We start from the raw sequence: 13,448 nt of genomic DNA, 5'->3' as shown, positions 1-13,448 counted from the left end.
TGCATTCACTGGCTATGGTCAAAATATTATGGCATTTAGTATGCTATTGCATAAACTAAGATTATTACTATTAGCCAGGTTTAATTAGTTTTCTTCAGTCTATGGCCGTATGTATAGCTATGATTTATCTCAATAGATCTGTTCTGTGATTGGAGGCCAATTAACCTATAATGGGGAGGGAATTATTGCAAACTCACAATAGCAGAAGCTTTCATCTATCAGGGTTTTGAGACCAGTGTGAATGAGAATATAACTCTTCAGCCTGCTTTTCAAGCTGCTTTTCATAAAATGAAGAATGCTGCTGATTGAATGTGCTGTTAGCTTTTTAGACTATTATATGTAGCCCCATTTTCAGCCTAGAGCCTAGATTATTTTTCTCATTTCACCATATTAACTGCAGAGGTAACTTTCCTTCAGAGGGAATCTTTTCATTCTTTTCATTATTGGCCATATTTAATGAGGGATCTTGTCTTGTGCTTGTCTTTTTCTATCATTGTTACTATTAGTAATTTTCACCTTTTATTTTGCGTGACTGTACAAGTTTATCTCTGCAAACTTTCAGATGAATATTGTGCGAGTGTCAAACATAATGGGTATTGAACCAAAGCCGTTTGATCCTAAGACATTTGTTGAAGAGGAAGTCTTCATTACAGATGAATCTGGAGCTAAGAAACGTCTTAGATTGGAAGATAATGTGGTGCGATGGAGGGAGGTCCGAAATCGTAATGGTACCATCTCTGTAAGTACAAATTATGCTTAGCTCTGATTGCAGTATCTGAAATATCTTCAATTTCATTATATTTATGTATCCTCTTTCTAGTATAGTTTTTATTTTCAGATAATATATGATGATGGGTTTGTTATTTTGGATTCAAAATATAGCATTAGTTGTTAAATTCTCTTGACAAACACAGAGTCATTGGAAAGCTAAAATTTTACTCTTAATATCATCTTCTATTAAGGGAAGTATGGATGTGGAAAGGTATGATTTTCTTATATCCATTATCTATTCCACCATGAAAAACCCTAACCTAGGTTTCAACCTTTCTTGCTTTTTGTTCCAAATGGAAAAAGAGTTCATAATCTGCCTCATTGGCTTTTATTCAAGAAGAAATTTCTTGTGGCAACACCTTATTTGCATACAATATTACTTAGTTGAGGAACTACTTAAATGAAAAATATTTGAAATAAATTAATTATCTCATAAAATATATTTTCCTTCCCCTTGAAGCATTTTTCCAAGGAACTCTTGTATTGTTGTAGGCATTTTAAACAGTGTAACACAGGGACTTGCACCCCCTCCCAAACGTCGAAGTACTTGTCCTTGAGACTTACCTGCATTGGCTACTTGAGTACTTCAGAATTCTGTCTGTCTGTTGTGAAACTCTCTTTCATTTGGGCTTCCCAGCCACCCAAATAGTCCAGACAAGTGGTGACATTTGCACAAAACAAAACAGCAGTACACAAACCATAGTGACTAGTGCAAGAGGGTAAAAAAACTTTTAAATGTTTTGTGCACAAGCTGATAAATTCTATTCGCAAGAACACACAAATTAAAGAATAGGAAGTAAATTCTGCAATGTCCCTTTTTCAATGCTCTAGCTTTTGTCTCAAAATTACAATTCCAACATAATCCATAAAACATATTTTTTCTAGTAGGGTTAGGAACATTAACTCAATGATATGATGGACGTAATCTCATTGATGGAGTCCCTTTGTAACTTCCCCAAATTGAGGTTTACCATCTCATTATCAATCATAAATTAGTCTTGGTGGGAAACTTAAAAGGGCACCAGTAAACTGCCCAGCTCGATTAAGCCGGAGAGCATGCAACATTCACGTCATGTCAACTTGCCTCTTATTTCACAAGTGGCAGGAATGTCCAGCTATGACCAGTTCCATCTCCTACAAGCAGCAGGAATTCCCAACTATGTCAAATTCTGTCCACTGGGGTATTCAACTTACCTCACAGCCCACATGCGGCAGGTATGCCCAACTATGACTAGTTCCATCTCCTTGGGGTGGCATACTTACTTAGGGGGAGCTAATAAAGCGAATCTTTTTAACTTATGTCCTCCAATTCACATTTGATTGATCTATTTACTTAATAGAAATATAATTCATGTTAGAAACAAGGCCTACGAGTAATGCATATGTCTTCTGTTTGCCCTGTAGCAATCTGATCTGCTGCTCATTCAGGTTTATGTAAGTGTATTAGAAATCATATCTTATCCGTTGATCTATTCTTTATATCAGTTTAACCTTCTGTCTATTATGAGGTAATTGGTAAATCCTTGCTTGTTATTAACAGAGATCGAGAGGTCAATTTATACAAAAGAATGAGACGATGTTTCCTTAGGAAATGATTGTAAAGAATATAAACATTCTATTCTAGAGAAAGTAAAAAAAACGAAAGCAAACTAAAGCTTAAGATATTTACAAGATAACCATTAACTAATAATAGACAACTTATCTATTATTGTAATACCCTCCATTAATGGTTAATCTATTGAACACACCAAATTGTCCTCTGAATTTGACAAACTTATCAGGACCAAGAGGCTTGGTGAGAATCTCTGCAGTTTGATTTGTGTTAGGAACATATTGCAGATCTATAGTCCCGTCTTCAACCAGCTATCGTATGTAATGACAATGAACATCCACATGCTTGGTTCGTTCATGGAAGACTGGATTCTGTGCTAACTTGATAATGCCTTCATTATCAATAAATAGAGTAGTCGGTCCTGCTGGTGACATCTGCATATCCCCAAGCATCCGACGAAGCCAAACAACTTCACATCTTGCCTTAACAGTCCCTCTGTATTCAGCCTCTGTAGAAGAGAGAAACTGCTTGTTGCTTCTTGCTGGTCCATGTGACTACACCGGATCCCAAACTGAACACATATCTAGATGTTGACCTTTTATCATCAACAAAGCCTGCCCAATCTAAATTTATGAACCCACTGAGTTTAGGATTAGAACTCCGAGAGTACAGAAGTCCATAATCTGAAGTGCCCTTCACATAACGAAGCACACACTTTGCTGCCATCCAATGATCAGCCCTAGAAGCTGTCATAAAGCATGAAATATAGCAGACTGCGAAGCTGATATCAAGCCTAGTAGCAGAGAGGTAGATGAGGCTGCCTACTAGTTGCTTGTATGTAGTATCATCAACGGAAGGAGAATCAGACTTTGCTGATAGCTTGAGACCTTTCTCCATAGGTGTAGATGTAGGTTTGCAATTCTGCATTCGAAATTTGTCTAACAAGGCCCTGGCATATTTGGACTAAGAGATGAATATACCAGAAGAGTGTTGCCAAACTTCAACACCTAAGCAATAATGCATGAGTCCAAGGTCAGTGATATCAAAAGACTAGCATAAGTTTTGTTTGATTCCCTGAATCAAAGATGCTGAACTGCCAGTGATGATCAGATCATCCACATAAATAACTAGAAGGATGATGTCACTGTCAGTAGTCTTGATGTACAGATTTGAGTCTGAAGAATTCCTCTTGAAGCCTTGATCACTGAGGTACTTATCAATCTTGATGTACCATGCCCGAGGGGCCTGCTTCAAACCATAGAGAACTTTTACCAATCTGAGAACCTGATGGTCTTTACCAGCAACCTTGAAACTAGGAGGTTGCATCATGTAGATCTCTTCATGGAGATCACCATTCAGGAAAGCACTCTCTATGTCCATCTGATGGACCTTTTAACCAAACTGTGCTGCCATGGCTAGTACTAATATGATGGTGCTCATCTTTGCAGTAGGAGCAAAGTTCTCCTTATAATCAATGCTCTAATGCTGAGAAAAGCCCTTCGCCACTAAATGAGCTTTGTACTTGTCCAAAGTACCATTTGACTTGTATTTGATTTTGTAGACCCATTTGTAGCCAATGAGTTTCTTCCCTGGGGGAAGATCAGAAAGGACCCAAGTGTTGTTCTTCAGCAGGCTCTGGTGTTCAGATGTCATGGCCTGTTCTCACTCTAGAATTCCTTTAGCCTCGGAATATGTTTGAGGTTCAAACACACTGTGAATGTTGGCCATAAGAGCAAAGTTAATAGAATATGTAATTTTGCTCTTTTTTCGAGCAGTTCTCCCATCAATGAGCCCATCATCACGAAGATCAGCAAGTGTCTTAGCCCACGACTTAGGCCGGATAGGAGAATGACCAACAGTAGTACTAGGAGATGCTTGATCAGCAGGATGCTCATCAGAAGAAGCTGAATCAAACTCAGGTGAAGCATCTACAAAGCGAGGTGATCCTGCAAGAGAAGCTGGAGGAGTCTGTACAGGTATCACGGGAAGAACTGGAGCTGTAGGAGCTGCTGCCCTCCCATCATGTGGACGTAATGGAAGTTGAACTCCCAAATCTTGAGCCTGCATAGGCTGGTCTGCTGGATCAGGAACAGGAGAAACATGCATGAATGGTCCTCGTTGCTCATCAAAGACTACATCACAGCTATATATGAGATGAAATGTCTCAACATCAATTAGGCGGTAGGCTTTGTAAAGACTGCTATATCCAACGAGCATCAGTTTTTGACTCTTGGCATCCAACTTGGTGCGTGAAGCATCAGGGATCCAAACAAAAGAAAGAGAGCCAAAAACCTTTAGGTGACTGATTCTGGGCTTGCGACCTGACTAGGCCTCTTCCTAAGTTTTACCTTTGACCGCTATTGTGGGTGACCGGTTCAACAGATAAACTGCAGTGTTAACTGCTTTTGCCCAAAATTGCTTTGGAACATGTCTGTGTTCGAGCATGGAACGAGCCATCTCGGTGATTGTCCTGTTTTGACGTTTAACTATACTGTTCTGTTGTGGCATGTGGGGTGTGGTGAACTGGCGTTGGATGCCATGTGTATCCAAGAAGTTGGAGAAAGCATTAGAACAAAATTCCCCTCCATTGCTTGATCTAAGAGTAATAATAGATTTCCTAGACTCTTTTTCAACTAAGGGTTTAAACGTCTGATACAGTAAATGCATGTGATTTCTTATTAAGGAAATACACCCACATTTTTCTACTGAAATCATTTACAAACAACAGAAAATACCTGGACCCAAGAATAGGAGTGGCCATAGGGCCGCAGATATCGACATGAACAAGCTGAAGTACCTGAGAAGCTCGCCAAGAATCGCCACTGGGGAAAGGTGTGCAATGTTGCTTCCTAGCTTGACATGTGTCACAAACTTCAGGGTGTTGAGTCTGAATCTCTGGCAAACCAAGAACAAGCTCATCTTGAGCAAGCTGTGAGAGATAATGCACATTTAAGTGCCCATATTGCTGATGCCAAAGTGTGCTGATAGAAGGTCGTCGAGCAGCCATAACTAAGTCTTGAGAATCACCAGAATCAGTAAGTCTGAAAAGACCATGATCCTCAAGACCTACTACAATAGTAGACTTATTCACTTGATCAGTGATGGTGCACTGATGTGAATTGAAGGTGATTGCCAACTGTGGAGAATGTCGCAGCAACTGACTCACTGAGTGAGAGTAGATTTAGTTCCATCCCTGGAATGTAGTACACATCAAGGAATATGAGATTCCTCCCCATAGGCTGAATTTGAATGTTGCCTTTACCGACAACTGTGTACTCTTCTCCACTACCAAAAATAACAGAATCTGAATAAGGCTGGTAGTCAGTAAACCAGTCTCTGCGGTGAGTGAAATGTCGAGAGGCACCTGAATCAATGTACCAGGCAGATGACTTCTATAGGTCTTTTAGCCATGAAGGCGTAAAAGGCATATTCCGCCTGCTCAATGTGCTTTGCACTGTTCGCTTTGGGTTGCGAACTTGATTGCTTAAACTGGGTAGCTAAGCGTTTCTGACATTCAACCTTTATGTGACCAAACTTGTGGCAGTAGTTGCATTGAATGTTCTTCTTTCTGGTACCATCGGATGCTGGAGCAGAAGACTTCTGCTAAGATGATTGTTGAAACTTGCCCTTATCCTTTTGAAAGGATTTTGCACCAAAGGCTTGCTCAGTGGAGGTGGAACTAGAGCTGCTACTGAACTGTTATTTCCATCGATCTTGCTAAAGTAGCAGGGTGCAGAGATTAGTGAACTTTAGATCAACACGAGTAGATGTGATGTTGAGAGTCTTGATAAAATGCTCATAGGATTTTGGTAAACTTTGAAGAGGGATTACCACAATATCCTCTTCCTCCATCTTGCGACTGATGGCAAGTAGCTGATCACAGATTTCTTGAATCCGATTCAGGTGTGCTTGGAGCGTGGTGTGCTCATCCATGACAATAGAAAATAAAGTGTTTTTCAGAAAGAAGGCTCTGCTCTTGTCGGAAGTCTCATGAAGACCTTTGAGGTGTGTCCAAAGTTCGGCAGTTGTCTTGCCGAATGGAATTTGAGAAAGCTGATAATTAGCCATAGATAATTTGAGAAGCATCACTGCCTCTCGATTATTCGAATCCCATGTATCTTGATCAGGACTTGGAGAAGTTAGACGCTTCGTAACACCCAAAACAAGTTGATCGGTGTTTCGATATTCAAAAATTGCGATGATGCGCTACTTCCAAGTTCCATAATTGCGACCATTGGATTTGGAATTATGCTCGAGAAGAATATTCGTCAAAGATGCCAAGGCATGTTTTTCAATTGAAAACTATGAAAATCTGTGAAGGCACATTCTTCGAGGCAAAAATACAGAAGACCCAGAAGAATTAGAGAGTGACCCAGAAGAGAGCTCGAAAAAGCCAAAAGGAATCTGCGGATCCAAAAAACTACAACAGATTGAAAAACTACAGTAGATTCTTGGATCCGCAGTGACCCAGTTGAGCTCTCGAAAAACCCACCAAGAATCTGTAATTAGAAAATTTTTTCGACTCCAAAAATTAGGGTTTCGGGCAAAACCCTAGCCATTGGATTGGAGATCAAAAAAATGATGGATTTGGTGAAAAAAATGTCTGATCTGTTGCCCAAAGCATGACTATAGGCTAAGACGATGCCAAAAAGACAGATTTGACCTTCCAAAAACAGTGGCGGGTTTAGGAAATTGCAGAGACATGATTGAGGAAATCATAGAGCCGTTTTTTTTTTAAAACGTCAAAAAAAACACGACCTTTGAAGTGAGGATCTGGTCACGATCTGAGAAGCATGGCAAAAATAGAGTGTTTTCTTCCTCAAATTGCGAGTTTATCCAACAACAAATCGCGGGTTTTAGATGTGGTTTGCAACTCGCGTTTTGCAGATTTGCTGAAGACAAGACAACCCACACAATATGCAAAAGACGCGATTTGTAGAGAACACGTGATTTGCATAGGGGGTTCAAACCCTAGCTCGAGTATTAGTTTGATTCGAATTTCTCAAGGCAAAAAACCCTAGGCAGGTTTTTGAGAAATTCTACTGAATTTTTTTTGAAAAAATTTAAACAAATAATTTCCAGAAGAAATTATAAATTTTTCCAAAAAAAATTTAAGTATTTGCTCTGATACCATATTACGAGATAATTGGTAAACACTTGCTTGTTATTAATAGAGACTGAGAGGTCAATTTATACAAAAGAATGAGACGATGTTTCCTTAGGAAACGATCGTAAAGAATAGAAATATTCTATTCTAGAGAAAGCAAAAAAACGAAAGCAAACTAAAGCTTAAGATATTTACAAGAGAACCATTAACTAATAATAGACGACTTATCTATTATTGTAATACTGTCAGTGTCCGCTGCTGCTTAAATTCCATATATAAAGCTCACATGATAATATCATATTCTCATACTGTATACACATTATCCGTAATTGAGTACTTATGCATAAGATGCTTCATGTTGTCTATCATAAGAATCAAAATTGTATCTCTTCATTTGACTGCCTTGAATCAGATCATATCCATTCAATGCATGAGTGAGACCACTGGTAAGATCGGAGTTGTTCCGTTATGATTGAATTGATGCCTATCTTCTCTTTAAATGCCATTCTACTATGCTAAAAGGTTTTCCAAGATTGTTGTCTCTTTCACCTTCTTAACCACCCCTTGACTAATCTATGATCTTACTTGATGTTCTATAATCAATCTCAGCGCTGCCCCTTCATAATCACTGCTTTCATAGTTATGACTGCTGCCTTATCTTCATTGTTATCCTTAAAACGTAATCACCATCCTTAAATATTAATCTTTCAAGCTATTTAGTCAAGCTCTATACTCTTGGAATTATTTTGTTAGTCCCTTATCGGAGTTGTTATTAGGGTGATTACTCCCCTTTGTTTTCTCCATTCACTGCTATATATATTAATGATAATCTTTAAAAATAACTCATTAATGTTCACTATTCTCTTCTGACAATTGCTGCATCTATTCCTTTTTCTCCTTCTTTAAAATGAACCCCCTTAACCTCTGATTTATTCCAACACGTGTTCTTTCACTAACCAGTTGCATCTCCTCAAACAGATTGACCAAGTAGGAGAAAATAATTTTATCTAATTTTGAACTTTGCCTTCAAACAGGGGGGTGCCTATTCCAGTGAGGTCGGCCAGGAAATAATTTATTTAAATTAATTTAAATTCCCTTTCAAAAAGGTGGGCACCAATGCAGGGAGAGGTTGGTTCCAACAATGAATCTTTGTTTTATTTTGTTTGCATGCCTCATTTGAACACCAAGTTCAGGGAGGTCACTCCTATTTGCTAACAGTTGTCTGGCTGGCGATTTGTATTAATAAAGCTATGACTTCTTTCAGATTAGAGGGGCATCACAACTGCCCACTCAAGTGAATTAATTAATGATTACTTGCTAAATCAAAGTGCATAGCTCTAAATTTTGGATTTACTGGCTTTTTGCTAGAAGAGGAATCCTATGCTAACCTTGGGACCAAGTCCTGCTCTTCTGAAAGGATACTGTGCGTATAAGAGTAGGGAAATTATTCCATCCTGCATTTGCAAGCGTATCCATTAACACACGTATTCCCTCAAGAAATCTTTGCAAGGTTGAGGATCCAAGTATGATAATATGTGAATTTACAAATATTCCTTGTGTGCTTTACACATGTTTTAGTTAATTCTGTAACTTTAAATCATACTGATCTGATTACAGATCGTACTGATCTGTTCTTGCATTAGATCCCTTCTTAAGTCTTTATATAATTGTCTTATCTTTGTAATAGGTATCGGCACCTATCTTGGACAACTGTTTTATGAACTAACTAATCTCCTTGGTTAGTTTAGGTATTAAACTAATTTTTTCTTGGAAAGTCGCCGATTTTAAGAGTTCAAAGCTGACTTTGGAAGGGACATGTCCTTTGTAAGGACATGCCCCTTGGTTCTATATTTAATAGGGTGTGGTTGTAGTTAAAGGACACACAAGAAGAACATACAGTTTGCTCCTTAAGCAAGTCTGCCCTATACGAATAATTGTAGAAATAGAACTGCTCCTTTAAGCAAGTCTGCCCTATACGAATAATTGCAGAAATAGAACATTTCAGAATAATAAAATATTATTGACATCTCTTTATACAAGGCTGTAGAAGGAAGATCATCTTCAGCAAGCATATAGAAGGTATTATCTAAGTCTGATTTATAACAGAATTTGTAGAAACTTTATAGTTTTCATCAGGGAAGTTTGCCAAGATCTATTAATACGAGGTCAAGGCAATGAGTAGCACAAAGAATCCAAAACAAAGTGGGGCACCTCCTCATAAGAAATCTTTTACCTATAGTTGCATAATTTGATGCATTACTTGTGACTTTTTGAGCCACGTTCAACTCACCCACATCCTACAACACTTCCTTTAAGACCTCACAAAGATACACTGCATTTTTCATTTTTCCTAAAGCATCAATTGACATAAAAAACACTGAGCCACTTGAGAAAGAGAAAAAAGAGATTTAGTAAAATGAAAATTTAAAATCTTACCACTTAATCAATATACTTTACAAAGTAGTAAGTATAAAAACTTACCACTAAATCAATATACTCTATAAAGTATTAAGCACAATTACTAAAGAGGAGATAGGAAAATTCATCAGTGTATACTTCTGATGGTCCAACCATCAGTCATGATGGTGCAACACTTCCTCCTTCATACCATATGCTGTTCATAGATTGTGGCTTTGATATCAGCCATAGTTTGACTCAAAATAGGACCTCTAAGCTCCTCATCATTAGGGGCTTTGAACCCTATGCCACAAATAGTAAAGGCATTTATCATAATTTATTGATAAGGAGACGTAAAACAAATTCAATAAATAGAATAAGTATTAAGTTTTTTAATTTTCGCTTTAAAAATTAAAATAATCAATTTATTATACACTTCAAAACAAGAAAATCAAGACATTAATTTCAAAATAATAATGAATACCTCGCTTCATGAAATGGAAGGGGGTTGTAGAACCAAAAACCTCCAATTGTAATTTTCACAATGTATGCTTCTCCTTGGTCCAACCCATGCTCTTGAGCAATGGTTGGGCACTTAGAGTCATGCATGAAACAAAAAGTGAATCCAATGCGGGTTTCTTTTTACGAATCCAAAGCCCAATGCTCACATTGTCACTGCGACTACTTGTGGATGTAGGAAATGAAGGTTAACTTTTAAGGAATTGGAGAAGCCTCTCCACCAATGAAGGTGAAGGAATTGAAGAAGCCTTTTGTTTTAATTATTTTTTCTCTTCAAATTCCTCTAAATGAGTTTGTACTTCACATATAACATCAATTGGTACCATTTTGCATGGTTTGGCATTATGCCTTGATATATGTGCAAGGTGATATTTGAACTGGTTAATGCCTTCCCTACTATATTTTGCTTTGCAATGGAAACATGTTACTTCTTTTTTTGATCTGGGGATGACATGTTTCCAAGCCCTATCCTTTTTAGTTGGGTTCACATTTAGGTTACCAATACTGGTAGGTTGAGACATTTTGCTGCAATATATCATAAATGATAAAAATCAATGTCTACAAATTCTACACATTCTAATTGAATTAAAAATAAAATGATGGAAAAAAAATTAGGGTTTCTTATTTTTTCCATTAACATAGTAAAACAAACCTAAAACAAATGTACAATAAAATGAAAATACGAAAGTAAAAAGAAAACAACAAAAAAATGTGACTCACCTTGTTAAATTTGCTGCAAAAGTAAATGAAGGAATTTTAATGAGGTCCATGAGACCTGTGGTCTAAGGGACTAGGAGATAACAAAATAGTTTGCTTCATGTTGACTTTTGTGTTGTGGATTCAAAGTAATAAACTTACCATTTTCTGCAAATTTGCATCTTCAAAAAGTTCATTCAGATTGCTTACCTTTAAGTTGTCTCTGTTTTGACAATGGATATCCTTGAATGCTCTATTACGATAATAGAAAAGCTTCTATAATTAGTTAATGGTTCTCTGTTTGTAATCTATTGTAAATATTAGATTGTTTCAAATATTAGTTAGTTGTAGTTATCTGTTAGCTTTCTTTAGCTTTCTTTTAGCTAGAATAGAATATCAAATATTAGTTAGTTGTAGTTATCTGTTAGCTTTCTTTAGTTTTCTTTTAGCTAGAATAGAATATTTCTATTTCCTAAGGAAACGTCGCTTTATTTTTTTGTATATATAGACCTCTTGATCTTTGTTACTAACAAGCAAGTATTTTGCCAATTACTTCCGTAATATGGTATCAGAGCCAATTATTTGAATTTTTTCAAAAATAGTATAATTTCTTGTTCAAAATTATCATAGCAATATTTTTCAAAATTATTTTCTCAAATTGGTGAAAGCTCTCTATGGCTTAATGTAGGCCTCTAGGGCATTGTACATAACAATTGATAAGTACCCAGTGATCAAGGCTTCAAGAGGAGTTCGTTAGACTCAAATTTGTACATCAAGAGTACTGATAGTGACATCATCCTTTTAGTTATTTATGTGGATGATTTGGTCATCACTGGCAATTTGACATCTTTTCTTTTGTATTTATAGACCTCTCGGTCTTTGTCAATAACAAGCAAGTATTCTTTGATAAAATGCCATTCAGTTTCCATCACTCCTTTGCTGAAAAAATTACGGGCTCTTTCGCTTGTCCTCAATCGTGCAATTATAATTTTGACCTTTCCTTTGATTGTGGACCTTAAATAGTTTTTATCATCATGTTCCCACATAATTCTTTGACATAATATGCTTATTTGCTTCCTAGCTGTTTTGTCCAGATGACATTCTTGATTTTTTCTAACTCCCACTTTTACAATCTCCTCATTAGTTTGGGCACAGATGAAAATTTATTTTCCATTTGTCCATCCACTTGCTACGTTGTTTCTTCCACATTTTCCCTCAACAACCATCTTTGGTCAGTGGTGCTTATGCATATTTCCAACCTTTTTTAAGTAACTTAGCAAACGAATGATTGCTGAAGCCTCAATTGGAAACCTACCAGCTTCTTCTAAGAGGATCTCGTAAGGGACTGTTGGCTTGACATTGAGGCTACTAGTGATTAGATGTTTTTAAAATTCTTTCGTTAGAAATGCATTTCAAATTTGTAGAGGCCTCCTCCAAATCCTTCTTTTAACTCTTCTAAATGCGTGAACGCAAGCTACTAAATCGAACGATCTGCTGATCTGCTGTTCAATGCTTCAATATTTTGCTCAAATGCATCTTTTCCTTGTGTTTGCAAACAATAAAATCAACTTTTTAGGATTGAGAGATGTTTATAAACGTAAAATGAAAAAGTGAAAACAATTAAAAATGTCTTTTCCCCTGTTTAGAGCTTTTCTACTGAGCGCGAATCCCAAGCTTAAGACTCGATGATTCTATTGAGTCTGGCACACTCAATTACATTCGGCCAAGTCCGAGTCCCAGGCTCTACAGACTCAGCAGAGCTGTCTTGAGCTTGGACTTGCTGAGTCGAGGTCAGACTTGCAAAGTCTTGTAACTCTTTTTTCTTAAGTTCATGTATTAGTGGAAATTTTTATAGCTTTACTTCTGTTGGTCTGTGGAGTTTCCTAGTATCTTACTTGTGATGGGCTATGCATTAAAATAATAGCATTACCTATCCAGTTAACTAGTCTAAAAAATTGGTTTCCCTATTACATTTTTTTAATATAATTTACATAAAAGTGCAATGCAAATTGCACTGTGATTATGCTGTTATTATGGACTGTTAAAACCTTTAAAGTGATAATGGTCAAGATGTATCCGTGATAGGTCCTTTTTAGTTCGATAATGTTTGTTGACCATGGGGAGGAGTTATTAATGTTGTAGCTTCAGTCGGATTGAATAGATCTAGAGTTAATCCCCAATGGTTATTGGTTAAACATTATTACATTTGATTAATCATCAATTATATATATATATATATATATATATATATATGTATATATATATTTGTTAATAATGTCTAATGGAAATCAACTTACAATAACCAATATTGATTATTATAAAGGCATGTCTCTTTGTGAGACATGTCTCTTCTACTCCTATATATATGCATTCAAATCTGCACTTGGAAAACACATATCACAACAT

General features: G+C 36.8%; 1 protein-coding gene across 4 annotated transcripts in view; it reads left to right on the top strand.

Annotated features, from left to right (window-relative positions):
• VIP4 (leo1-like family protein) overlaps nucleotides 1–13,448 on the top strand; it is a 40,294-nt gene that overhangs the window by 14,477 nt on the left and 12,369 nt on the right. For all 4 annotated transcript variants that reach the window (XM_089807503.1, XM_089807501.1, XM_089807502.1 and 1 more), the window contains exon 6: nucleotides 563–739. In XM_089807503.1, coding sequence (XP_089663629.1) covers nucleotides 563–739 — 177 coding nt within the window. The remainder of the gene's footprint in view (nucleotides 1–562; nucleotides 740–13,448) is intronic.

The sequence above is a fragment of the Cupressus sempervirens genome, chromosome 10, assembly GCF_028749045.1.
Source record: "Cupressus sempervirens isolate cs-2001-9-10 chromosome 10, ASM2874904v1, whole genome shotgun sequence".
Classification (NCBI taxonomy): Eukaryota; Viridiplantae; Streptophyta; class Pinopsida; order Cupressales; family Cupressaceae; genus Cupressus; species Cupressus sempervirens.
This window is presented reverse-complemented; position numbering and strand designations above follow the sequence as displayed.